This window comes from Podarcis cretensis, assembly GCF_951804945.1.
Source record: "Podarcis cretensis genome assembly, chromosome: 16".
In the NCBI taxonomy this organism is placed as follows: Eukaryota; Metazoa; Chordata; class Lepidosauria; order Squamata; family Lacertidae; genus Podarcis; species Podarcis cretensis.
Window position 1 is genome coordinate 8,486,824 of NC_137186.1, and position 27,289 is coordinate 8,514,112.

Consider the following 27,289-nt stretch of genomic DNA (forward strand, 5'->3'; position numbering starts at 1 on the left):
TCAACAGAGTAAATTGATGGATGCAATAACGGAAAACCGATTGTTATAGTTTTTGTAAAACATGCAGGGATTTAAGATATGTAAAATGAACCGTGGAAAGAGGAGAAGGGAAGTCATTGCCATCTTAAGGATGTAAAATGTTTATTTGAAATTCTAGAACAGGAAATTTAATAAGAATTATATTAAGAAAATAAACGGAGCTGTAAATACGATAAATAAAGGGAAAACGTGGAACTGAGAGTACCGTAAAGGACAGGTCCTTAGAATCGTATCGTTGGTAGGGGGCTCCAGGGGTCATCTAGTCCAACCCTCGCAATCCTTATTCCTCATTGCGAAACGCACACTCTCTTTTGCCGTCCGCCTAGGGTGCACTACGACGGAAAGGACCACCCGAAGCCCGGCTACAAAATCATCGACACGACTCCCTATAGCCATTCGGCTAACCTGGCCTCAGGGGCCCCCGGACACCAGCGCACCTTCCTGACATACCGGCGAGCCAGCGAGAGCCAGGCCTACAGCACGCTGGGCATCACCGACATCTGCCTTATGATGCCCAGCAAAGGGGAGAGCCTCCCGCACACCTTCTGCCGCGTGGACCGGAACCTCAACGCGGGCATGGTGAGTACCGAAGCTCAGCTGCTGCCCTGGCGCAGTGGCAGAACTCATGGCTTCGTACCCAGGAGGTCCCTGGTACGGTCCCTGGCATCTCCAGGGAGGGCTGGGGGTTCCTCCTCCTCTCCCATCTGAAATTCTGAAGTGTGGCTGCTGGTCAGTGCACGCAATACTGATCTGGATGGAGCAACGAGCTGGCAAATTGTCCCAGCTCCGCTCAATTCCTGTTTTGTCCTTTATTCAGAGTTGGAAGGGACCACAAGAATAATCCAATCCAACTCCCCTTCAATGCAGGAATCTTTTGCCGAATGTGGGACTCGAACCCACAACCCTCAAATTAAGAGTCTCATGCTCTGCCAACTGAGCCATCTCATTGCTCAGAACCAGGAGGGCTGGAACCTTCCTGGAGAGGAGGGCAGCCGAGTGCAGAAGGTCCCAGGATCAGTCCTTGGCATTTCCAGTTGAAGACCCGGGGAGCAGGTCACAGGGAATTTTTTCCTGCTCTTCTTGAGACCCTGGAGAGCAGCTGCCGGTCAGTGTAGCCAGTATTAGGTTAGCTGGACAAATACCCTTGACTCGGTCCAGGCAGATTTCTCTGTTCCTGAGGCTGCTTTTTCTGTGGTCCAGCCAGTTGCTTTCCTCCACCTTTTCTTGCCTATCTCTTTTCTGCAGTGGGGACCAGCCCTATACATCTGCTACAAGATGGCGTTGGCAAAAGGAAACACTCTGGTTTACCAAGCAGGTATGTCTCGGACAGAGGACACGTGGCTCTTGGGGGCCTTACTGAGCTCCCTGTGTGTGTTGACTTATCTTTTTTAAGAAACTGCCATCCTGTCGCCCGGCTCTAACACAGGGGCAGGGAGACATTTGGCCCTCCAGGTGCCAGTGGATTCCAATTCTCCTCCTCTGCACTGAGGATGCTCAGATCAAAGTGCCGTCAATCTCCCGAGAGAGGCCCCCGCCTGAAACCCTGGAGAGATGCTGCCAGTCCGTGCAGGCAATACTGAACCAGGTGGATCAGTGATTGGAGCACTCACTTTATATTGCCAGCTTCTCTTGATATACCAGGTGTGACCGGAAAGTTTGGTGAACGGTCACAGAAATCGGACAGCGAGAAATATTCGAGCATAAAGTCGGCATCGGAAACCCACAAAATGCTCACAGTTGTGTACAGAGATGAAGCTGCAACTCAAAAGACAGTGTGTGAGTAGTTTAAACGTTTCCGTGAAGGGCAGCAAACCATCAAAGACGACCCTCAGACCGTTGACAAGCAGAACGGCAGCAAATGTCGACAGAGGTTGTGAGTTATTGATGCGGGATCAGCGTTTGTCCGTCCAAATGATGGTGAAAGAATTTCATGTTCCACGTGAAATTGTTACTGAGTTTGTCCCACCCTCCATATTCTCTCGATCTGGCCCCACCGGATTTCTTTCTTTTTCCAAAACTGAAATCGTCACTGAAAGGGCACAGATTTTCCAACATTCCACACCTCCAAGCGGCTGTGACGAGGGAACTGAAAGCAGTACGGAAAGAGGACTTCTCCAGAAGTTTCCAACAGCTCTACGAACATTGTCAACGGTGCATTGTAACAGAGAGGGCCTACTTTGAAGACCTGTAAGGCATGTATGTTCTTGCTGTCTGATTTCTGTGACCGTTCGCCAAACTTTCCGGTCACACCTTGTATATCGGCTGCCACGCTGATGGAGTTGGTCCTGATTTTTGAGGAGCATCCCTGTCGGGAGAGATGGCGTGGGGGGAGGACGTATTTGAGATTTGTGGGTCCTCGGATGCTGAGAGCTTCTCAGGTTAAAACCAGCAGCATGAAACTCAAAGCCTGTGAACTCAGTCGAAATCTGATTGCACCTCCCCAAGGTTCCAAAGGAGTCACAAAACATCTGAGTAGTCTTCAAGGGCAGGTCCCATGTAGCGCAGAATGCAGTAGTCAAGCCTGAAGGTTGCAGGGAATCAGTGGATCAGGATCCCCTCTTCCTGGGAATGGGTAGACCCTGAGGGATAGTTGTAATTAATTGACGGGGAGGGACCGAAACAGCTTCCTCCCATTTCCCTTCCCCTTCCAGGTCTCCTCAGTCGCTACCCAGAGGAGGACAACGAGGCGTTCCCGTTGCCGGAGTCCGTGGCTGTTTTTTGCCTGCCCATGGGGGCGACCATCGAGAGCTGGCCGGCCGACACGAAATACCAGCTTCCTGTCTTCTCCACCTTCGTGTTGACCGGGGCTTCAGGAGACAAGGTAGTCGGATTGCATGGTGGTGGGAACTACGTTTTGGGCTGGGTCAGAGAACCTGGGGTGGGTGATAGATAGATAGATAGATAGATAGATAGATAGATAGATAATTTATTACGGTCAAAGACCAGCTTGCATAACACAATAAAAACAGCGTTCATAAAGATAAAATATACAATCAGAGCAGATTGCAGCAATACCTCATGAGTTAAAATTGAGATACAGTAGATTAAAATTGAGATACAGAGAGAGCCAGTGTGGTGTAGTGGTTCACAGCAGTAGATTTGTAATCTGGGGAACCGGGTTCGCGTCTCCACATGCAGCTGCTGGGTGACCTTGGGCTAGTCACACTTCTCTCAGTCCCACTCACCTCACAGAGTGTTTGTTGTGGGGGAAGAAGGGAAAGGAGATTGTTAGCCACTTTAAGACTCCTTCGGGTAGTGATAAAGCGGGAGATCAAATCCAAACTCCTCTTCCTCTTCTTCTTCTTCTTCACCCCGGAAAAGAGGTTAAAAAGTTGGGGATTGTCTTGTACACCGGCAGAGCCCCCCCCCCCACTGCTGCGGCTGTGGCTCCGAGGCAGCGATGGCGGGCTCCGCTCCGTGCCGGGAGAGAGCCGCCTGGCGCAGAGCCCGCCCACTGCTTCTTCAGAAGCAGCAGCAGGGGTGGCAGGCTCCACTCCGCGCTGGGCGGCTTTCTCCTGGCGCAGAGCTGCCCACCGTATTAGGCGACTGGGCTTAGAAGACGAACCCCCAAATTGCAGCTGCCAATTTGAGGGGTCGTCTAATACGCCCAGTCGCCTAATACACTGGAATCTACGGTATATACATACAGTGATACGTCGGATTAAGTACTTAATTCGTTCCAGAGGTCCGTTCTTAACCTGAAGCACCACTTTAGCTAATGGGGCCTCCTGCTGCTGCCGCGCCACCGGAGCACGATTTCTGTTCTCATCCTGAAGCAAAGTTCTTAACCCGAGGTACTATTTCTGGGTTAGCGGAGTCTGTAACCTGACGCGTCTGTAACCTGAAGTGTATGTAACCCGAGGTACCACTGTACACCCGTACAACTAAGATTTGAGCTACCATAAAAATTGACCCTTAGGCACCCCAAAGGGCGACCAGCATTTCCCTAGTTCCCTATTCTAGAGGATGATCTCTGCCTACAAATCTGGGCGCAGAATCCGGCTGCCAGCCAGGTCGACTCAGTTTGACTCAGTTCCCAGAACCAGACTCTGGGACAAGCTTCGGGCCACTACCATCGATAGAAGGCTACTACATTTAATTCAGGTAGTACATTCAAATACGGCCCTTAGAGTCAGGTGCAGCCGGCTAGGGCACTTAACAGACGCCATTAAAACATTTAAGGGTGTTAGGCAAGGGTGCCTTTTGGCCCCTTGATTATTTAATTTTTATTTAAATAACCTGGTAACCACTCTCCATAACCTCGACTACCACCCTCCGAAGTTAGCAAACCAGCACATCATGGCTCTGCTTTACGCAGACGACGTGGTAATACTATCCTGAACCCCCATAGGGCTTAGAAGAGCTCTAAGAAAATTAGCTGCCTATTGTGAGACGGAATGTCTGGGGTGAGTGATATCACCTCTCAGGGAGCAATTGGATATTTGGGATAGAGGGCTGTGCTACTTGGCAGGACTGTACCAAATTAGTGCATGTGTGTGGGTTTTGTTGCAGACAGGTTAGGGCAAGTATCTGTTTTATTTGGGTGCTTCGGCAACAGAGGTGTCTGGCAATCTACGTGAAAAAATGGTTATTTAAAAATGATTGGTTGGTTGCATTTATCACCTCCCTCTCCTGCCAAAGGAGCCCCAGGTGGCAAACAACAAATAATAAAAACATATTTAGACATCATAAAAACATTTCCAAAGAAGATGCAAACTAGGAAAGATCTCAACTTAAACGTGACAAAAAACATGAATCATAGCCCAAAAACCAATAGCCAGAGAGTTAACAACCTATAAAAACAGTCTTTAGAAGACCAGCGTCATAGGGTGGATCTTAAAACATTCAAATTCCAGAGTTGGAAATCTTTAAAAGACCAGCAAGTGAGCTATTCTGGTTAGCGTTCATTTTTCATGTTAGCATCAATATGTGTGCACAGCATGGCAATTGGCAAAAGTCTGCAGATGTTTCTAGTCCACAATATTTACCGTATTTTTTGCTCTATAAGACTCACTTTTTCCCTCCTAAAAGTAAGGGGAAATGTGTGTGCGTCTTATGGAGCGAATGAAGGCTGCGCAGCTATCCCAGAAGCCAGAACAGCAAGAGAGATTGCTGCTTTCACTGCGCAGCAAACCCTCTTGCTGTTCTAGCTTCTGAGATTCAGAATATTTTTTTTCTTGTTTTCTTCCTCCAAAAACTAGGTGCGTCTTGTGGTCTGGTGCGTCTTATAGAGCAAAAAATACGGTATTACAGAAACCTGTCCCACACACATAACACACCTATAAACATAACAGTAGCAAATACCCTTTGTTTGGCCAGGGAACAATAAGAAGAAGAAGCATTATTCCTGTTCTCCAAAGATTCCCTTCCAGATCGCTTGGAGTTACTCCTCACTCACCCTAGGTGAGCGACTGTTTCACCAAGGTCGCACAGCGCTCTGACCTTCCCCCTTCCCTTCTTCGGCTTCTCTTGCTCTCACTCCCAGGTGTACGGCGCTGCCATCCAGTTCTACGAGTCCTTCCCGCGGGAACGACTCTCAGAGCGGCAGTGCATGTGGCTGAACCTCCTCACCGTCGTCGACCGGCGCCCCATCACCAGCAAATCGGTGCAGACACGCAAGAGCATCTGCGTTCTGTCCCACTGGCCCTTTTTTGACGTCTTCCGGAAATTCCTCACTTTCCTGTACCGCTACAGCATCTCGGGACCTCACGTTCTTCCGCTCGAGGCGTAAGTTGGGGAAGCGGCCGATAGGATCGGGGCCTCTGTGTGTGGTTGCGAGGCCTGAAATGCAAGCAGAACCTTAGCTAGATAACGGCCACAGCTCCCTCTAATCTGATGTGGTAGATGGCAGAATGTCTCTCCAGAGTGGTGCATGCTCTGGTTATCTCTCGCTTGGACTACTGCAATGCTCTCTGTGTGGGGCTGCCTTTCAAGGTGACCTGGAAACTACAACTAATCCAGAATGTGGCAGTTGACTGGTGACTGGGAGCAGCCGCCAAGACCATATAACACTGGTCCCGCAATACCTACATTGGCTCCCAGTACGTTTCCGAGCACAATTCAAAGTGTTGGTGCTGACCTTTAAGGCCCTAAATGGCCTCGGCCCAGTATACCTGAAGGAGCGTCCAGACACTGGTCCAGCACCGAGGGACTTGTGACAGTTCCCTCACTGTGAGAACTGAGGTAGCAGGGAACCAGGCGTAGGGCCTGCTCGGTAGTGGCGCCCGCCCTGTGGAACGCCCTCCCATCAGAGGAATAGACAAATTCCTGGAGGAGAGGGCTCTCAGTGGCTTCTAGCCACAATGTTGATGCTCTGCCCGCACAGCTGGAGGGCAGTAATGCTTCTGAATCAGGCGGATGGTTGGCCAGATCCACCAGAGCTCTTCCTATGCCTGTAAGCTGCTGTTACAGGGCAGAGATGGCAGTTGTGGTTTTATTTAGGGTGTGTGTGTGTGTGTGTGTGTGTGTGTGTAGGGGTGTTCTTCTTCCCTGTGACTTCTCTGTTGCTCTTTCCAGGCACATCTCTCATTTCATGCACAATGTCCCCTTCCCATCTCCACAGCGGCCTCGGATCCTGGTTCAGGTAAGCAGAAAGCGGAGGAACCCGGAACCTTTGCTCATCCTGTTGTTGGCAGCGGGGGGGAAGGGGTTGCAGGTCGCACCTTCCCCGGGTGATGGGGAATCAGCTGGGCAATTCCATTACTGATTACTCCAGCTGTTTTGGGACTACAACTCCCATCATCCCTAGCTAACAGGACCAGTGGTCAGGGATGATGGGAATTATAGTCCCAAAACAGCATGAGGGCCAAGTTTGGCCATGAATGGAGCCTTAAAAGCTCCCCTTTTCATGCTGGTTGGCTGCCTCTAGGATGCTGTGAATTGACAGATCCTTTGCTCATCCTGTTGTTGGCAGCGGGGGGAAGGGGTTGCAGGTCGCACCTTCCCCGGGTGATGGGGAATCAGCTGGGCAATTCCATTGTGTTAGCAGTAGTGTTGTGGCAAACTCAGAGGTGCACATTGCGTTCATAACAGTCACAACTGCACTTCCTTGCCACTGTACCCCCTTCTAAGATTATACATAAATATGCATTGTTATTATTGTTATATTATTTCAATTTATATAATGCCCAAGAGGTCCCAGGACGGTGCACAACATTATAAAAACATATTACAGAGCATCAGTGATAAAAACATAATGAAAAGCATACCAACAGACAGCCTAATAATAAAATAGTCGTCATACTAACAGTCCTCTCCCCCACGGTTTCACAGGCCATAGATCAGGCACAGGCAAACTCCGGCCCTCCAGATGTTTGGGACTATAGTTCCCATCATCCCTAGCTAACAGGACCAGTGGTCAGGGATGATGGGGATTGTAGTCCCAAACATTTGGAGGGCCAGAGTTTGCCTATGCCTGTCATAGATGGCCATCGGCCTAGGTAAAGAGGAATGCTTTCGCCTAGCGCCTAAAGACATGTAGTGATGGCAGCAGGTGAGCCTCTCTCCACAGTCGGGGAGCTGCCACAGAAAAGGCCCTAATAACTAGGGATGTTCAGTGTAGATCCCCATGTGTTTGCCTTTCGGTTAGGTTTACTATTTTCTCCACATCCAATGATATGGAGTGCTCCAATATCGTATTATGTTGTGTTTTCCTTGAAGTTCCACTGTACACAATGGAACTTGCCTGCCGTCCTCTTGAAACTGAAGCACCTTGAGATTTCAGTGTTCCTTAATGCTTAGCTTTGGAGCATACATTAAATCTCCTTGGTGTTGTTCCCACACTCCTCCAGAGTGACCCTGGGAGCCGATCCTCAGGGGCCGTCTTACCTCTTTCCTCTCCCGATTGGCTCTAAACAGTACAAAGGGTGAGGAGACTTCTTCTCATTGGCTTAAAACAGGCATGGCCAAACTTGGCCCTCCAGCTGTTTTGGGACTACAACTCCCATCATCCCTAGCTAACAGGACCAGTGGTCAGGGATGATGGGAATTGTAGTCCCAAAAACAGCATGAGGGCCAAGTTTGGCCATGTATGGAGCCTTAAAAGCTCCCCTTTTCATGCTGGTTGGCTGCCTCTAGGATGCTGTGAATTGACAGATCCTGCTGCTAAAACAGTAATGGGTCTTTGACACACCCCCGCAACCCTAGACCGCTACACCTCTGTCTGTCAGGCAGCTGAAGAACGAGCCATTAGTCAAGAAGGACCTTCTACGTAATAACCATTTGCTCAACCCCTGAGTGATGCTTGGAGAGAGGCCCTTAGTTCTTAGCTGGTCAGTCAGGCTACCTCGCATTAAGGAGGTCCCAGGCATCTCCAGGTCAAACCAGGAATTGTCCCCCTGTCTGAAACCCTGGATAGCTGTGCTGCTAGTCTGTATAGGAAATTCTGAGCTGGATAGATATTGAAAGTATAAAACAAGGCTAACTGGAAGAATCCGACAGCAGGGCGATGAGAAATTCCAAAAAGAATGGTCCAAATTTATGGTACACTTAGAGAAAACTGTACATAAATAAAGACACTCACAGGACTGAAATAAAACTCATAACGTTTATTGTAAACATTTGGTAAGGCCACAAGATGTAATGCTGTAATGTATGTCTAAAGTATAATACAAAAATTTATTAAGGAATTATAGACATTTATAGAATGTATATATAGTAATCACACTTAAGTAAGAGCAATGTAGAGAAGCCAGAAGAGGAGTGGAGGGAAGTTAATTCGGATAAGATATAGATTGAAAGGAGAATAATATTGTTAAGCTGTATTGTGTTTAAGACATTTGTAAAAAAATAATAAAAATTATTGGGGGGGGGAGAAAGTATAAAACTGGGAATCTGAAGATTATGGTTCATCTGGGGCGGAGGATTGAGAAGTGAGAAGTTTTGCAGTACAGCGGTACCTCGAGTTACAAACACTTCGGGTTACAGACTCCGCTAACCCAGAAATATTACCTTGGGTTGAGAACTTTGCTTCAGGATGAGAACAGAAATCGTGCAGCAGTAGCAGGATGCCCCATTAGCTAAAGTGGTACCTCAAGTTAAGAACGGACCTCCGGAACGAATTAAGTTTGTAACCAGAGGTACAACTGTGTCGCGCTAATAAAGGACAACTTTTAGTCTGCACTGCTGATTGTTTGGGCTGTATCTAAAGCTGTGTTTTCTCTGTAAGGAATCACTCAGGAGTCGGTTCTTCTCTGTCTCTCTCCCCTCCCTTCTTTTTGCCTGTCCAGATGTCTTCCTACGATAACATGCTCCTGTGCCAGCCTGTTTCATCTCCTCTGCCACTCAGGTATGCTCTTCTGATGGAATTAGATCTGCTGCTAGCTTAACTCCGGTTTCACCCAAGGGAACTTCTGCCTGGGCTCATGCGGGACCATGTTCAAAGTGTAACTCTTAGTTAATAATAATAATAATAATAATAATAATAATAATAATAATAATAATAATTTACTATTTATACCCCGCCCATCTGGCTGAGTTTCCCCAGCCACTCTGGGCGGCTTCCAATCAAGTGTTGAAAACAATACAGCATTAAATATTAAAAACTTCCCTAAACAGGGCTGCCTTCAGATGTCTTTTAAAAAGAAGATAGCTACTTATTTCCTTCACATCTGAAGGAAAGGTGTGCCACAGGGCGGGCGCCACTACCGAGAAGGCCCTCTGTCTGGTTATAAACAGCTTGGGATGACTTTGCCTGTGAGATTGAGTTATCCCATGCATGCCTACTTGACCACTGCAATCTGAAGAACTGGGACTGTTGCAGGTGCCACGTAATACCACTATGTGTTTATAATAAATTGATATCTCATCGTGGCAGCACACGAACCTTGGAACTCCCTGCCTATTGACAAGCACCTTCGCTAGATTCCTTTCAGTGCCTGCTTAGAAACGTTTTAAGTCAAGCCTATCCTAGACATGTGGGACGCGGGTAGCGATTTGGGTTAAACCACAGAGCCAAGGTTTGCCAATCAGAAGGTTGGCGGTTCGAATCCCCATGACTGGGTGAGCTCCGGTTGCTCAGTCCTTGCTCCTGCCCACCTAGCAGTTCAAAAGCACAAACTGCAAGTAGATAAATAGGTACCGCTCCGGTGGGAAGGTAAACGGCGTTTCCGTGTGCTGCTATGGTTCACCAGAAGCGGCTTAGTCATGCTGGCCACATGACCCAGAAGCTGTACACTGGCTCCCTCGGCCAGTAAAGCGAGATGAGTGCCGCAACCCCAGAGTTGTCCACGACTGGACCTAATGGTCAGGGGTTGTTTATTGCCTTGACATCTGCTGGGAGGGCGTTCCACAGGGCAGGCGCCACTACCGAGAAGGCCCTCTGCCTGGTTCCCTGTAACGTTACTTCTCACAATGAGGGAACCGCCAGAAGGCCCTCGGCGCTGGATCTCAGTGTCCCTGCTGAACGATGGGGGTGGAGACTTTTAACTGCTTTTAAATGCTTTTGTTTCCACTGTGTACATTTAAAGGTAAAATTAACAGTAAGCAAAGATGAAAACATATCTGCCTCCACATGGCTGCATAGGCTTCCCTAAACAAAAATGTTTTTGTTTAGGTGCCAAAAAGTTTTAAATTAAATTCAGTACAGTGGTACCTCGGGTTACATACGCTTCAGGTTACAGACTCCGCTAACCCAGAAATAGTACCTCAGGTTAAGAACTTTGCTTCAGGATGAGAACAGAAATCGTGCTCCGGCAGCAGCAGGAGGCCCCACTAGCTAAAGTGGTGCTTCAGGTTAAGAACAGTTTCAGGTTAAGAACGGACCTCCGGAACAAATTAAGTACTTAACCCGAGGTACCACTGTAGTAGTAATTTTTTAATATGGAATTACTGGGGGCTGGTGGAAAAGCTGCCTTGGTCTTCGCCTCAGGTGTCAAAATGCCTTGGGCCGGCCCTGTTATTTGTATATAATGTGGGGGAATGTAACCAGACTAGCGTTCCTGGAATGGTGGAACTGAGCGCGTTGGGTTCTTAAAGGGCTTGAGGAGTCAGTTGCCTCTTCACCGACCACGACCTTCTTTCCTTACAGTGGCGCCAGCTTCCTCACTTTGCTGCAGACACTGGGTCCCGAAAACGCCGTGGCCCTCCTGGTGGCGGTTCTCACGGAGCAGAAGCTGCTCATTCACTCTCTGCGGCCGGACGTCTTGACCAGCGTGGGCGAAGCCTTGGTCTCTGTGAGTCAGGGCTCACAGAGGTTCAGGTGGGGTGGAAGATTGGGGGGGGGGGGGGCAGCAGTAGGCAAAGCCAGGAATAGGTGGAGCCAAAGACCATGACAGGCAGAGCCAGCTAAACCCACATTCACCCCATACTTTTAAAGCTGTATGATGCTGGTTTCAACCGCTGTGGCTTCACCTCAAGAATTCAGCCATGATTAAATGGGCCCAAGACTTCGGGAATAACATAGATATGAGCCAATGGGAAGAATAGAAGAGAAGAGAAGAGAAGAGAAGAGAATTTATTATTTATACGCCGCCCCTCTGACTGGGTTTCCCCAGCCACTCTGGGCGGTTTCCAACAAAGTATTAAAATACAGTGGTCTGTTAAACATGAATAGCTTCCCTAAAGAGGTCTTCTAAAAGTCTGGCAGTTGTTCTTCTCTTTGACATCTGGTGGGAGGGGTGGGTGGGAAAACCTATGGAAAGTAAACTGGAAATTTACAGTGTGCTAAACCAGTGAGCCTCTTGGGCTTTCCGATCAGAGGGTTGGCAGTTCGAATCCCCGCGACAGGGTGAGCTCCCGTTGCTCTGTCCCAGCTTCTGCCAACCTAGAAGCACGTCAAAGTGCAAGTAGATAAATAGGTACCACTCCGGCAGGAAGGCAAACGGCGTTTCTGTGCGCTGCTCTGGTTTCTCCAGAAGTGGCTTAGTCATGCTGGCGACATGACCCAAAAAACTGTCTGCGGACAAACGCCAGCTCCCTCGGCCTGAAAGCAAGATGAGCGCCGCAACCCCAGAGTCATTCGCGACTGGACTTAATTCTCAGGGGTCCTTTACCTTTTTTTATACTCTAAGGGAGAACCTTTTAAAAATGTTATATCGTTCGTATTTGACCCCTGGAAACTATAAAAAATGTATAGAAGTGCCCTCAATACCTGCTAGAGATGTGGAGAAACAGACAGTACCATGTATCATATGTGGTGGGTGTGTAAAAAGATCAAAGCCTTCTGGAATGATATTTATGTAGAACTTTAAAAAATGTTAAAAGTAAAAGGTAAAGGTAAATTCTGCATCCTTGTTGGGCAACTTTCCCCCTCTCTGGTGTTTCTGATACAGGAAAATTCCTCTCACAGGTCTACAGCCCCATTTAAAGCACCATGACACCACATTAAACAGTCATGGCTTCCCCCCCAAAAATAATTCTGGGAGCTGTCATTTCTTAAGAGTGCTGGGAGCTGTTAGGAGACTCCTTTCCCCTCATGAAGCTACAATATTTATTATGTATTGTTTATACCCTGCCCTTCTGACTAGGCTTCCCCAGCCACTCAGGGTGGCTTAAAAGGTAAAGGTACCCCTGCCTGTATGGGCCAGTCTTGACAGACTCTAGGGTTGTGCGCTCATCTCACTCTAGAGGCCGGGAGCCAGCGCTGTCCGCAGACACTTCCGGGTCACGTGGCCAGCGTGACAAGCTGCATCTGGCGAGCCAGCGCAGCACACGGAACGCCGTTTACCTTCCCGCTGGTAAGCGGTCCCTATTTATCTACTTGCACCTGAGGGTGCTTTCGAACTGCTAGGTTGGCAGGCGCTGGGACCGAGCGACGGGAGAGCACACCGCCACGGGGATTCGAACCGCCGACCTTTCGATCAGCAAGTCATAGGCGCTGAGGCTTTAACCCACAGCGCCACCTGCGTCCCTATCAGGGTGGCTTACAGCACATTAAAAAATTGCAATACCCAGAGTGGTTTAACCAGGCATAGGCAAACTTGGCCCTCCAGATGTTTTGGGACTACATCTCCCATCAAAAAATATTTCTGGGAGCTGTAGTTTCTTACGGGTGATGAGAATTCCCGCTCACAGAGCTACAACTCCCAGAGTTTCCTGGGAAGAAGGGTTGTTAAACCCAGGCATAGGCAAACTCAGCCCTCCAGATGTTTTGGGACTACATCTCCCATCATCCCTGACCACTGGTCCTGTTAGCTAGGGATGATGGGAGTTGTAGTCCCAAAACATCTGGAGGGCTGAGTTTGCCTATGCCTGGGTTTAACAACCCTTCTTCCCAGGAAACTCTGGGAGTTGTAGCTCTGTGAGTGGGAATTCTCATCACCCGTAAGAAACTACAGCTCCCAGAAATATTTTTATGGGGGGGGGGAGGGAGAGAGGTTTGAATTGGGATAGCACTGCTTTAAATGTGCAGTGCGTATGGGCCCCCGGTCTCATCCATCTAGGCCTCGCAACGTATTTCTATTCCCCTGCCAGATCCTTCCAGGCCTTCCAAGGCCCCCAGCCCTCACCTCTGCGTTTGCCCCCCCAGATGATATTCCCGCTGCACTGGCAGTGCCCTTACATCCCCCTCTGCCCGCTCACCTTGGCTGACGTGCTGTGCGCCCCGGTTCCCTTCATTGTGGGGGTCCACTCCAGCTACTTCGACCTCTACGACCCGCCACACGATGTCATCTGCGTCGATCTGGACACCAACACCATCTTCCAGTGAGTGCCGCAAGCGAATGGGGGGGGGCGTGACCTGCTCCCCACCCCCCTTGCAAGGACTCCCCGCCGCCCCCTTATCTCTCTTTTTAAACCTGTTCATTTTATTAAATTTTAAGAGATCGGCACAAATCGTCCCTGCAGCTATATAAATGACTTTCAGGGCTTAAGATTCACCTCATTCGTATTACAGTAATTAGCAACAGGTGCCCCCCCCCCACTTTGCATGGAGCAGTGGTTAGAGTGTCGGGCCAGGTGCTTGGAGACCAGGGTTCAAATTCCACTTGATCACGAGGCTCACTCCCTGGGACAATTCACTGCCTCTCAGTCTAAGGTACCTCACAAGGTTGTTTGGGGGAATAAATGAGGAGAACCGTGAGGCCATCTTGAGCTCTGTGGAGAAGAAAATGAGGTGGTATATAAATGCTACAAATAAGTAAAAATCACAATTATAATAATAATTTAAAGACGCCTGCTCCTTGGGGGAAAGGCGATGGCAAACCTAGACAGCATCTTAAAAAGCAGAGACATCACCTTGCTGACAAAGGTCCGTATAGTTCAAGCTATGGTTTTCCCAGTAGTGATGTATGGAAGTGAGAGCTGGACCATAAAGAAGGCTGATCGCCGAAGAATTGATGCTTTTGAATTCTGGTGCTGGAGGAGACTCTTGAGAGTCCCATGGACTGCAAGAAGATCAAACCTCTCCATTCTGAAGGAAATCAGCCCTGAGTGCTCACTGGAAGGGCAGATCGTGAAGCTGAGGCTCCAGTACTTTGCCCACCTCATGAGAAGAGAAGACGCCCTGGAAAAGACCCTGATGTTGGGGGAAATGGAGGGCACAAGGAGAAGGGGACGACAGAGGACGAGATGATGGGACAGTGTTCTCGAAGCTACCAGCAAAAGTTTGACCAAACTGCGGGAGGCAGTGGAAGACAGGAGTGCCTGGTGTGCTCTGGTCCATGGGGTGACAAAGAGTCGGACACGACTAAACGACTAAAAAACAACAATTTATTATTTATACCCCGCACACCTGGCTGGGGTATAAATAATAAATTATGGGTTAAAACAGTTGTTATTTTTTGTTAATTCAAGGTTCTTCAGCGGCCATTCCTCTATAGATAAATCTGTGGGTCTCTCCATTAGTATCCCACTGTTCCTCCAAGGAGCTCAAGGTAGGGAATACGGTTTCCCCCCTTATTTTTTCCCCCCTCTGTGACGTAGGGTAGGCCGAGAGTGAGCGGCTGGCCAGAGGTCACGCCCAGCAAGGTTCGTGGCTCAGGGGATTCGAACCCTGCTCTCTCCCAGCTTCTAATCCAGAAGTCTGGCCACACTGGATCTCACTCCCCACTTGCTGTTTGTCTTCGTGCAAGGTTTCCCTGATGGGGAATCAGTGCAGCTGGGGAATCTGTTTTCAAAAGAGCAACTTTGGGAAGGGGTCCACTTTGCAAGTGGGGAGCAGGCTGGGGGGGGTGGGGGAACACCGTGGCTGCAGGGCGGGCCAGCAGGAGGCACTAACCGTAAAGGCAGCTTTGCTCCATGCGCAGGTGCGAGGAAAGGAAGCTGCTGTCGACACGGTCGCTGCCTCGGAAACCTTGCAAGGTGCTCTTGGCTTGCTTGAACTCCCTGTACCATCAGCTGGATGAAAGTGAGTAGTCAGTGCATGCAGTGGAGGGAATTAGGATGAGAGGGGATGCAAATGATGTGACACGAAACCATGGCTAACGCTCCTCTCTTTCCTCCATCCAAACAAGCAAGAGGCATAACCATGGTTCATGGACATATTCCACCCCGGTAGACGCACTCAGGGAAGGGGTGCAACAGGGTCTGTGTGGGAATCTGGCCAGGGGAAGTCCCAAGAGAAAAATAGAGAGGCCTGGAAGGCCCTCCCCTAGGTCTGCGGTTCCCTGTTGTTAATGCAAGCCAAGGTTTATAAACCAACAAACCGTGGTTTAGGCCTCTCTGTCTGGCCCTTGGTACTTTCCCCAGGCCACACCCCTCAGAACTCTCCTCTGCCACGCCCCTTTCCCCAGGCCACACCCCTCAGAACTCTCCTCTGCCACGCCCCTCTCCCCAGGCCACACCCCTCAGAACTCTTCTCAGCCACACCCCTCCAGGCCACACCCCTCAGAACTCCCCTCTGCCACGCCCCTCTCCCCAGGCCACACCCCTCAGAACTCTCCTCTGCCACGCCCCTCTCCCCAGGCCACACCCCTCAGGACTCTCCTCAGCCACACCCCTCTCCCCAGGCCACACCCCTCAGAACTCTCCTCAGCCACACCCCTCCAGGCCACACCCCTCAGAACTCCCCTCTGCCATGCCCCTCTCCCCAGGCCACACCCCTTATAACTCTCCTCAGCCACACCGCTGTTCCCAGGCCACACCCCCTCATCACCAACCCGGGTGCCTGGGTGGATGATAGAAAGACGAGTCTGTGTAGAAACTAGCCTACTGTACAATGCCGTACAACTTTTCATTTTGTTTCTCCAACCACTTTTGCCCTCAGAAGGCTACCCATAACAGAATGCGGCCCAGGGACGGAGAGCGTCTCCCAGCCCCCTGGGCTGGATCTGGCCTTGTACGAGTGAGGTTCCTTGGCTCCTCTTTCCCACTAGCAGAAGAAGCATCCCTTCCACTGCCAGAGGCAGCGATGCTTCCAATACAGTACCAGTTCCCGGGAGTCATATCTGTGGAGAGTGTTGTTTTACTCAGGGGCTGCGCATTGGGGAATCTGGTTGCAGTGAGAACAGGATATTGGACTGAGACAGCCAGACTCTTCTGATGTTCAAATGCTTGTGTGCTTCCTGTCCCAGAAGACTGGGCCCCGCTAGTACCAAACTACCTGTTTTTGTAACGCGGTTTCTATGCTTTATTTCTGCATACTCTTTAGGTATTCTTTTTTTTGGGGGGGGGTTGTAATATTAAGAGACATGGGTGGCGCTGTGGGTTAAACCACAGAGCCTAGGACTTGTCCATCAGAAGGTCGGCGGTTCAAATCCCCACGACGGGGTGAGCTCCCGTTGCTCGGTCCCTGCTCCTGCCAACCTAGCAGTTCGAAAGCACGTCAAAGTGCAAGTAGATAAATAGGTACCGCTCCGGCGGGAAGGTAAACGGCGTTTCCGTGCACTGCTCTGGTTCGCCAGAAGCGGCTTAGTCATGCTGGCCACATGACCCGGAAGCTGTACGCCAGCTCCCTCGGCCAATAAAGCGAGATGAGCGCCGCAACCCCAGAGTCGGTCACAACTGGACCTAATGGTCAGGCATTCCTTTACCCTTAATATTAAGAGACTTAGAAATGCTTAGAACAGGGTGTCCAAACTTTTTTCAAAGAGGGCCAGATTTGATGAACTGAACATGCACGAGGGCCAACCAAATCTGTTGAGCTTTTTTCCCAGCATTTTGGGGGATTTTACAACAGGAAATAAACTGCCACAGGGGCTGGATTCAATCAGCAGGCAGGCAGGATTAGGCCTTCGGGCCGGACTTTGAACATGCCTGGCTTACAAACAAATTTCATTGCAACCTTTTCAGAATCATAAAATTTGGGAGTGATGCCCATACGAAGATGGGTCCGAGCCCCACGTTGGGCAGAAAAAAACTTCCCGTATTGGACTAGATGAACCTTGCGGTTCTCCTCCCAGCTCTACAATTCTGTGATTCTGTGAAGTAATCCTGCTAACAGGATCCCTGATAGGTTGGCCACCCAGCCTCTGCTTAGAAACCACGAGGGCAGCCTTTCTCAACCTGTGGGTCCCCAGATGTTGCTGGACTACAACTCCCATCATCCCAACTAGCAAGGCCAGAGCTCAGGGATGATGGGAGTTGTAGTCCAACCACATCTGGGGACCCACAGGTTGGGAACCGCTGCACTAGGGTAAGAGAGCTTGAATACCTCTCCTGAACGCCCTTGTCGCCCTCTCCTCCGCAGTGTACAACCGGCCCGTCGAAGAAGCGACCCTGGAATTCCTGCTGACGGACTACGACCTCATCTACGGCCGGCGGAAACAGCTGGAACTGGACATCCAGGGGGCTTTCCTGCGCTTCATGGCCTGCCTCCTCAAGGGCTATCGCTGCTACCTCCTGCCCATCACACAGGCGCCCTCTGAAAAAACCCGCGACTCCAGTAGCCTCTTCAACCTCCAGGGTACGGCAAGAAAGGGGAGGGAGCTGTCGCGGCACCCGGGTCCTGCGTGGACAGGAGGACAGGATGCTCGGCTAGAGGGGCCACGGGCCTGATCCACCAGCCAGGCTCTTAGAACCGTAGAATTGTCTGGCCCAGCTCCCTGCAGTGATAATAATAATAATAATAATAATAATAATAATAATAATAATAATAATAATAATTTATTATTTGTACCCCGCCCATCTGGTGGGTTTCCCCAGCCACTCTGGGCGGCTTCCAACAAAGATGAAAAATACACTAAAATATCACATATTAAAAACTTCCCTGAACAGGGCTGCCTTCAGATGTCTTCTGAATGTCAGGTAGTTGTTTATCGCTTTGACATCTGATGGGAGGGCGTTCCACGGGGCGGGCGCCACTACCGAGAAGGCCCTCTGCCTGGTTCCCTGTAACTTGGCCTCTCGCAATGAGGGAACCGCCAGAAGGCCCTCGGTACTGGACCTCAGTGTCCAGGCAGAACGATGGGGGTGGAAACGCTCCTTCAGGTATACTGGACCAAGGCCACTTAGGGCTTTAAAGGTCAGCACCAACACTTTGAATTGTGCTCGGAAACGTACTGGGAGCCAATGTAGGTCTTTCAAGACTGGTGTTATATGTGCTGGAATCTATCACCCCACGTGGGGCTCAAACCCACAACCCTGAGATTAAGATTCTCATGCTCTTCCGACTGAGCTATCTTCTTATGTTCCAGTGAGGGAGGGCATATTCATGGAGGATATGCTTCTGGTCGCAGGGACTCTATTCTGCCTCCCAAGATGACATAGACCATCGAGACGTATAAAAAGTAGACATGTGTTTTAGTTTTATTTTCAGCTTTGTCGTTGATCTTTTCTTTTGAAATCTTCAAACAGTTGTTTTTCTGATAATTTCGTCACTTTATTTTTGCAAAACCTCTTTGAGGTTTTCTGCTTGTTTTCTGCAATCATACAGTAGATAAATTTTACGAGATGCATACGTAACAACAACCAAATGTTTGAGGCTTTTTGCTTTTTTTTTTATAAGCAGTATACAAAGCGGTATACACAGCGGGTGGAACTGTGGGTTAAACCACAGAGCCTAGGACTTGCTGATCAGAAGGTCGGCGGTTCGAATCCCCATGACGGGGTGAGCTCCCGTTGCTCAGTCCCTGCTCCTGCCAACCTAGCAGTTCGAAAGCGCACCAAAAAGTGCAAGTAGATAAATAGGTACCGCTCCATCGGGAAGGTAAACGGCGTTTCTGTGCGCTGCTCTGGTTCGCCAGAAGTGGCTTAGTCATACTGGCCACATGACCCGGAAGCTGTACTCCGGCTCCCTTGGCCAGTAAAGCGAGATGAGCACGGCAACCACAGAGTCGTTCACAACTGGACCTAATGGTCAGGGGTCCCTTTACCTTTTTATACAAACTTTATGAAATGTGTTTTATGATGCGTGTTTTGGCCTGGTTTTTAACTTTGGCGTTGATCTGAATTATTTTTTTCCAATGTTTAAAACAACTGTTTCGTCGCTTTATTTTTTTGCAAAACCTCTTTGAGGTTTTTTGCTTGTTTTCTGCAATCATATAGTACATAAACTTCATGAGATAAGTAGATAACAACGGCAACAACAACGACAATATCTTGAGTGCAGATTTGAACCTGAGTCTACCTGGTCCAGTGCTCTAACCAGTACACCACCACTGCCTCCCATTCTCCCCCCTCCCCAATCCAGGCTTCCTGAAGTCACGTGACCGGGCGTATCACAAGTTTTACGGGCAGCTCCTCCGCACCCAACTCTTCACGCAGTTCATTGAGGAGTGCTCCTTCGTCAACGACCGCCACACGTCCCTAGAGTTCTTCGACTCCTGCGTAGAGAAGGTGACAGGAAGGGAGCTAAATGTGGGTTCAGCTGGGGCCCAGGAAATGGGTGCTGTACAGATCAGGCTATTGAACAGTCAAAATGAGATTTGGTGAATTTCATCTGTCGAGTGCGCTACTTAAAGCAGTGGGGGGATACTTCAGTCAAGGGTGGGTGGCTGCCCCCGCAGACCTTAATCCAGTCCCAGTACAGTGGTACCTTGGTTCTCAAACACATTGGTACTCAAACAACTTGGAACCCAAACACTGCAAACCCAGAAGTGTTCCGGTTTGCGAACTTTTTTGAGAAGCTGAATGTGCTCTGTTTTGAGTGTTACGCTTCCGATTTGAGTGTCATGCTTCCATTCTGAGTGTTACACTGAAGACTGTCTGTTTTTGCTATTTATTTTGCTTTTTTGTTTTTGCGGATCTTTTTGTTTTGTTTTTGTGACTGTGTAGAACCCAGTTCAGCTACTGATTGTGTGACTGCAGTACATTGTTTATTGCTTTCATTTTATGGATCAATGGTCTCGTTAGATAGTATTCATGTTAAATTGCTGTTTTTAAAAGTCTGGAATGAATTATTCCATTTTGCTTTACAATGGTACCTCGGGTTACATACGCTTCAGGTTACAGATGCTTCAGGTTAAGACTCCGCTAACCCAGAAATAGTACCTCGGGTTAAGAACTTTGCTTCAGGATGAGAACAGAAATCGTGCTACTGCTGCATGGCGGCAGCAAGAGGCCCCATTAGCTAAAGTGGTGCTTCAGGTTAAGAACAGTTTCAGGTTAAGAACGGACCTCTAGAACGAATTAAGTACATAACCAGAGGTACCACTGTACTTTCTTTGGGAAAGCACGCCTTGGTTTTGGAACGCTTTGTTTTTGGAACAGACTTCTGGAACGGATTAAGTTTGAGAACCAAGATACCACTGTAAGGCTTTTGCAGTCTACAAAAGCTCCTTCAAATGGTCATTAAATTAAAAAAGGGACTTTTTTAGATCCCCTGATGTGAGGCCATGATGCCACGTTAATGCACATCACAAGACCTCTCTCTCTCCTGCCATCGCTGTTCCTGCTCAGGTGCAGGTGGACCTGGAGAAGATGGAGGAATCTCCCCTGATCGAACTAGACGACACTCATGGCAGCGAACACACCGTCTTCATCATGCCCCCGGAGGAGCCCACCGGACCCAATGGCGCCGAGCTGCCACCATGCTACCAGTGAGTTCTGCTGGAATCACAGCATGGCAGAGTTGGGAAGGGGCCCCTCAGGAGTCATCCAGCCCAGCCCTCTGTGATGCAGAAATCACAGCTAAAGAGTCCCCAGCCGAACAGCTCTTACTATCAGGACATTCCTCCTAACATTTAGTCGTAACTTCTTTTCTTGCAACTTGAACGCCTTGGTTCAGGTTCTGCCTTCTGGAGCAGTGGAAATCTAGCTTGCTCTACCTTCAACGTGACAACCCTCCAAGTGTTTGAAGAAGGCTTCTGTGTCACTTACCATAACACACATTGATTCTGTGTGTACAGTGGTACCTCGTGTTACATACGCTTCAGGTTACACATTCCGCTAACCCAGAAATAGTGCTTCAGGTTAAGAACTTTGCTTCAGGATAAGAACAGAAATCAGGCTCCGGCGGTGCAGCGACAGCGGGAGGCCCCATTAGCTAAAGGGGTGTGTAATGGTTATAAGGGGTTGCTCGTGCGTAAGTTACCGCCACTACTGGCTAGGTTGCCTGGTTAAACCTGTCTTGGCTGACAGCCCCTTCACTCCATGGCTGTTCAGTTGCTGGCAGAATCCGTCAGTGGGCGTTTCTTAAACTTCTTCCAGCACAAAAGCTCTTTGACGCCAAGTCTACGCCTACTTTCCCTGCGCGGAAGTCTTCTGCGCAGGGTGGGTGTGGGCAGAGGAGGATCTGTGCTCTCCCCGCTGGTCTCCAGTGAAGAGTCCTGGAGACCCCTCTCCGATTCCCCCAACCACCCCCCTTTATCCCTGGTGTTACGCTGATTTCCTTCCCCAGCCGATGAGTTCCCTCTCTCCCTGCTTGGCCCTTCTCCGGCATCGCTTGGGAGCCCTGCCTCCACTTCTGGCTCCGATGTCAGTTCCCTGACAGGGTGCTTCAGGTTAAGAACAGTTTCAGGTTAAGAACGGACCTCTGGAACGAATTAAGTACTTAACCCGAGGTACCACTGTATAAATTGGGGTGTGGGAGAAAGATAAACGGTTTAGATAATTTTGTTCAAATGTTGAGAGAGAGCATAGCTTGAGATTTCATTTTTGGGTTTTTTTGGGTTGCATCAGAATGTTGACCCTACTCAGATAAGACCCTTTGAAATTAATTAGTGGGCCTGCAGTCATCCCGGTCACACCTTGAGGTGACCAGCGGAAACCAGGATGGGGTTGCACAAGTAAGCATGTTGGTACATCAACTCTTGACATGGAGATGAGAGCCTCTTTGGGGAAGGGTTCTAACTCACCAGCAGAACAACCCCAACTTGCAAGAAGAATTCCATCCCAAAATCTTCAGTAAAGATGCCTGTCTGAAATCTTGAAGAGCGCTGAAACCAGTCCGTGTCAGCGATATTGAGCTAGATGCACCAACCGTCCAACTCAAGTGACCCATTTTCCTATTTATTCAGAACAGTGAGGACTAGAATCTTACTTTCCTTTTGCAGGAAAGGGCTGCCACTCAGTGCTATAGCATCTGCTTTGCAAATTTGCATGAAACCCCGGAGAGCTGCTGAACGTCAGTGTGGTCTGTGCTGAGCTAGGGGGACAGTGGTCTGACTCTGTATATGGCCGTTCCTATGTGCCTGTTTAGAACTATTCAGAAGCAGGAGGTCTAGAAACTTTATTTTAAGGGGGAAGGCCACAACTCAGCCAACCGCCTCCTTCTCTCTCTTCACTCCAGGTATGACGGCTTTCCCAGGCTGCAGGCCAAGCTTTTTGAGCGGCCCCAGGACCAGCTCATGCCCTCACTCTGCCAAGCCCGGACCAGCGCTCCCAGCAGCCCAGCTCCACGCAGGACCAAACAGGTAGGGTTTGCGCCTAGGCTTGCAGCAGTGGTTACAAGTGTCCCCAGCCACTCTGTGCCTTATAGCACATAAAAAATTGTAAAACATGAGACATAAAAAATTTCCCAATACAGGGCTGCCTTCAGATGTCTTCTAAAAGTCAGATAGTTGTTTATTTCCTGGACATCTGATGGGAGGGCGGTCCACAGGGCGGGTGCCACCACCGAGAAGGCCCTCTGCCTGGTTCCCTGTAACCTCACTTCTCGCAGGGAGGAAACTGCCAGAAGGCCCTCGGAGCTGGACCTCAGTGCCTTGGCTGAACGATAGGGGTGGAGTCCTTTAAGGGCACTTTCACATTGCACATTTAAAGCCCTGTGTGTGAAATATCATTTTAAATAGACACGGCTTTCCCCACAAAGGATTCTGGGGACTGTCATTTGTTGAGGGTGCTGAGAGCTGTTAGGAGACCTCATTCCCAGAGCTGTTTTGTCATTCAATCCCTCTTCCCAGGGAACTCTGGGAGTTATAGCTCTGTAAAGGGAATAGTAGTCTCCGAACTCTCAGCACCCATAACTGACCACAGTTCCCAAGAGTCCTGCGGGGGAAGCCATGACAGTTTGAAAAGATACCACAGGGCTTTAGTAGTAGGGTTCAGATGTGGCCTAACCCTGGTTAATTAACTTTATCAGGTCTGCTCTGGGTAGAAATAACCCTGGCGAATCCCTGTTGGGGACGCGGGTGGCGCTGTGGGTTAAACCACAGAGCGTAGGGCTTGCCAATCAGAAGGTCGGCGGTTCGAATCCCTGCGACGGGGTGAGCTCCCATTGCTCGGTCCCAGCTCCTGCCCACCTAGCAGTTCGAAAGTATGTCAAAGTGCAAGTAGATAAATAGGTACCGCTCTGGCGGGAAGGTAAACAGCGTTTCTGTGTGCTGCTCTGGTTCGTCAGAAGCGGCTTAGTCATTCTGGCCACATGATCAGGAAGCTGTACGCCGGCTCCCTCAGCCAATAAAGCGAGATGAGTGCCACAACCCCAGAGTCGGTCAGGACTGGACCTAATGGTCAGGGGTCCCTTTACCTTTACCTTAATTCCTGTTGACCTTGGGCTACAGTGCAGTTGAGAAATAAATTGTTCGAGTTCACTTGTGACCTTCTCTCTTTCTTCTCCCCAAAACCCCACAAATCTTCCCCACTCGAGGGACAATTCCAACAGATTCCACATAAAAAAGTTTATGTCCCCGTGGAGATGGCAGTACCAAATCGGTGGCGCATGCCCTTCTGGCTTGCACTCTTTATAAAGGAAGGAGATTACCACCCCTCTTTTATTGTCCATTCCGGGTCGCCCAGCCCTTTCTCTTGGCAGATCATCAAGATGAGCAGGTGACAGCAAAGGTTGCAAGGGGTTTTTTTAGCTGGGGCAATCAGAATAAGATCCACTATCTTATTGATTCAAAACCCTAAAATGTGTTATATATAATTGACTTTTTATTTCTATTTTTTGTCTATCTTATTGTTGTTTTATTGCTACGGCCGATGGCTGACGCAAATAAAGATTCGTTCATTCATTCCCCACCCCTTCCAGGAAATGAAGGTAGCCCAGCGGGTGGCTCAGAAGTACTCTGCGATGCCCGATATGTGGGCGAAGTGCCTGCTGGGGCACTGCTACGGCCTGTGGTTCATCACGCTGCCCACCTACGTGCGGGCTGCAACCTCTAAGGTGCGGGCCCTGCAGACAGCCTATGAGGTGCTCAAGCAGATGGAGACCAAGAAGGTGGTGCTTCCCGATGAGGTAGTTGCTGGAGCCTGATGCCGTCTCCCCGATGTCTAGTGTGCAGAATTGGTTCGGTCCTTTGAGTTCATCTGAACCTGCTGCTTATAATAAATAATAATATTTTTTTATTTATACCCCGCCCTTCCCGGTTCAGAAAACCGGGCTCAGGGCGGCTAACAACAGATTTAAAATACTTAATTGATGCAACAAAAAAACAGCATAAAATACAGTATAAAACATGAATAACAATAAATTCAGAATTTAGGGGGGAAATCCATCCAATAAACATTAGATGATCACCAGGGCTAGCTGGCTAAATTAGTCCTATTTGGGCCAGCAAGGAGACCAGGGGAGAATTAGCTGTGGGATCCCAGAGCGGGTAATCTTCATAAAAGGGGGACGGAAGGAAGAGGAATGAAAGATCAGGCTAAATTCAGGTTGAAAGCCAGGCAGAATAGCTCTGTCTTATGGGTCCTGCAGAAGGTTAAATTCTGCAGGGCCCTGGTCTCATGGGACAGAGCATTCCACCAGGTTGGAGCCATCACTGAGAAGGCCCTGGCCCTAGTGGAGGATAGTCTGACTTCCTTAGGGCCCGGGACATCTAAACTATGATTATTCATGGACCTTAAGGTCCTCTGCGGGGCAGACCAGGAGAGGTGGTCCCGTAAATACAGGGCTGCCTTCAGATGTCTTCTAAAAGTCTGGTAGTTGTTGTTCTCTTTGACATCTGGTGGGAGGGTGTTCCACAGGTGCCACTACCAAGAAGGCCCTCTGCCTGGTTCCCTGTAACTTGGCTTCTCACAGTGAGGGAACCATCAGAAGGCCCTCAGTGCTGGACCTCAGTGTCCGGGCAGAACGATAGGGGTGGAGATGCTCCTTCAGTTATACTGAATTGTAGGTCTGTCATGTGGGATTCTCCCTTGGCAAGGGGTAAGGCAGGGAAGGGGATAAGCAACCCACAACTGTTCATGCCCTCTCTTTGCTCTCCCGCTTCTCAGGTGTGCTACCGAATCCTGATGCAGCTGTGTGGTCAATACGGCGAGCCTGTCCTCTCCGTCCGAGTGCTGCTGGAGATGAAGCGGGCTGGCATTGTGCCCAACACCATCACCTATGGCTACTACAACAAGGTACCTCGCTTGCAGACCTCTCCACTTTCCCTCGTGCTGCCTTGGCTTTGCCAGAGGGCTTTCTGCTTCAACAGGGCACAGGGTATAAGGATGTGTGTCCGGCGTCTGCTGTTCCCCATGGGGTTCGGGGGACCTGCAGAGAGAAGTGGTGGTGATTATGAGAAGCTTTCTGGCCCAGAGTCTGGTCTGAGGAGTTGAAAAGACAGATCAGGACCCTGGAGAGCTCCTAGCAAGCCCAGCTGGCTGAGTTATGGAAGATGTTGTCTCAGCGCAAGGCTGAGAGGGCTTGGAACTGCTACCTGTGCTCCTATGTGGTTCTGGAATGGAAGATGCTGTAGGGAACTTGCCCAGGGGACTCTCAGGAAGATAGAAAGAGCCACATATTCAGGCCAGGGAACTGCAGAAGGATGCTCATGCCTAGTTTGGCCCCTAAGCATTATTTCTCACCCAATTTAGGGAGGAGACGAAAGCTTTATAACTGTGGATCAAAATCCCTTGCTGATCTTCGGCAAATTGCCCTGAGATCTACCAGTAGTAATAGCAATAGTAATTTATTATTTGTACCCCGCCCATCTGGCTGGGTTTCCCCAGTCACTCTGGCCGGCTTCCAGCAAAGATTAAAAATACATTAAAATGTCACACATTAAAAACTTCCTTGAACAGGGCTGCCTTCAGATGTCTTCTAAATGTCAGGTAGTTGTTTATCTCTTTGACATCTGGTGGAAGGGTGTTCTACAGGGCGGGCGCCACCACCGAGAAGGCCCTCTGCCTGGTTCCCTGTAGCTTAGCTTCTTGCAGTGAGGGAACCACCAGAATGCCCTCGGAGCCGGACCTCAGTGTCTGGGCAGAACGATGGGGATGGAGACACTCCTTCAGGTATACTGGGCCAAGGCCGTTTAGGGCTTTATAGGTCAGCACCAACACTTTGAATTGTGCTCGGAAATGGACTGGGAGCCAATGTAGGTCTTTCAAGACTGGTGTTATGTGGTCTCGAGATCCTGAGAGCTCCCTTCCGCCCGCCACTTGCTTTGTTACCCTCTCACCTCCTCCATAGGCCATTTTGGAATGCAAATGGCCGTCTGGTACCCAGGGAGGCCGCCTCCGCTGGGCCAAGCTGCGCAACGTCGTCCTGGGGGCCGCCCAGTTCCGCCAGCCCCTGCGGCAGCGGCAGCACGAGGCAGAATCCCAGAGCGTCAGCAGCCAGTCAGGTATGGAAACCTTGCCTTATGAGGAACGGTTGAAGGAGCTTGGTATGTTTAGCCTGGGGAAGAGGAGAGTTGATGTTCTGGTCCTGGGGAGTTACCGTGCGGCGTGGTCCGAGTCCAGTCCGAGGTCGAGGGTGTGGTATGGGGGCTGTCCGTCAAGGCTGAAGCGGGGTGAGGCCAGGAACTCTGGCAGAAGAGCAGGACAGGGTGCCGCCAGGAACGGGTTACCAACAATGTTGCTCCCGCAACCTGGGACTGGGCTGGCTGGCTTTTATCTGCCCCAAGGCATAGGGTGGCCCCGATCCTCAGGTGACTCGCCTCTCCTGGCCTGGAGGCAAGCACTCCTCCTGTGAGAACTTAGTTCCCTCCGCCTCTCTGCCCTGAGCCTCTGCAGCTCAGGAGAGGCTGGAGGGTCACTGGACCCAGAGGCAACCTCAGCTTCCCCTGACGGGGCTGAGAGTGGAGCACCTGCAGGCAATGGGTCCTCAATCATCTCCGGAGCC

General features: G+C 49.8%; 1 protein-coding gene across 3 annotated transcripts in view; it reads left to right on the top strand.

Annotated features, from left to right (window-relative positions):
* The window catches only part of DENND4B (DENN domain containing 4B), a 59,086-nt gene that overhangs the window by 15,516 nt on the left and 16,281 nt on the right, over positions 1 to 27,289 (top strand). For 2 of the 3 annotated variants that reach the window (XM_079957895.1, XM_079957896.1), the window contains exons 3-18: positions 366 to 618; positions 1,285 to 1,354; positions 2,691 to 2,860; positions 5,525 to 5,766; positions 6,556 to 6,622; positions 9,267 to 9,325; positions 11,066 to 11,210; positions 13,505 to 13,680; positions 15,222 to 15,322; positions 17,603 to 17,818; positions 19,544 to 19,689; positions 20,752 to 20,891; positions 22,583 to 22,706; positions 24,266 to 24,472; positions 25,453 to 25,581; positions 26,636 to 26,789. In XM_079957895.1, coding sequence (XP_079814021.1) covers positions 366 to 618; positions 1,285 to 1,354; positions 2,691 to 2,860; positions 5,525 to 5,766; positions 6,556 to 6,622; positions 9,267 to 9,325; positions 11,066 to 11,210; positions 13,505 to 13,680; positions 15,222 to 15,322; positions 17,603 to 17,818; positions 19,544 to 19,689; positions 20,752 to 20,891; positions 22,583 to 22,706; positions 24,266 to 24,472; positions 25,453 to 25,581; positions 26,636 to 26,789 — 2,399 coding nt within the window. The remainder of the gene's footprint in view (positions 1 to 365; positions 619 to 1,284; positions 1,355 to 2,690; positions 2,861 to 5,524; positions 5,767 to 6,555; positions 6,623 to 9,266; positions 9,326 to 11,065; positions 11,211 to 13,504; positions 13,681 to 15,221; positions 15,323 to 17,602; positions 17,819 to 19,543; positions 19,690 to 20,751; positions 20,892 to 22,582; positions 22,707 to 24,265; positions 24,473 to 25,452; positions 25,582 to 26,635; positions 26,790 to 27,289) is intronic. The other variant, XM_079957897.1, reaches the window with a different exon arrangement.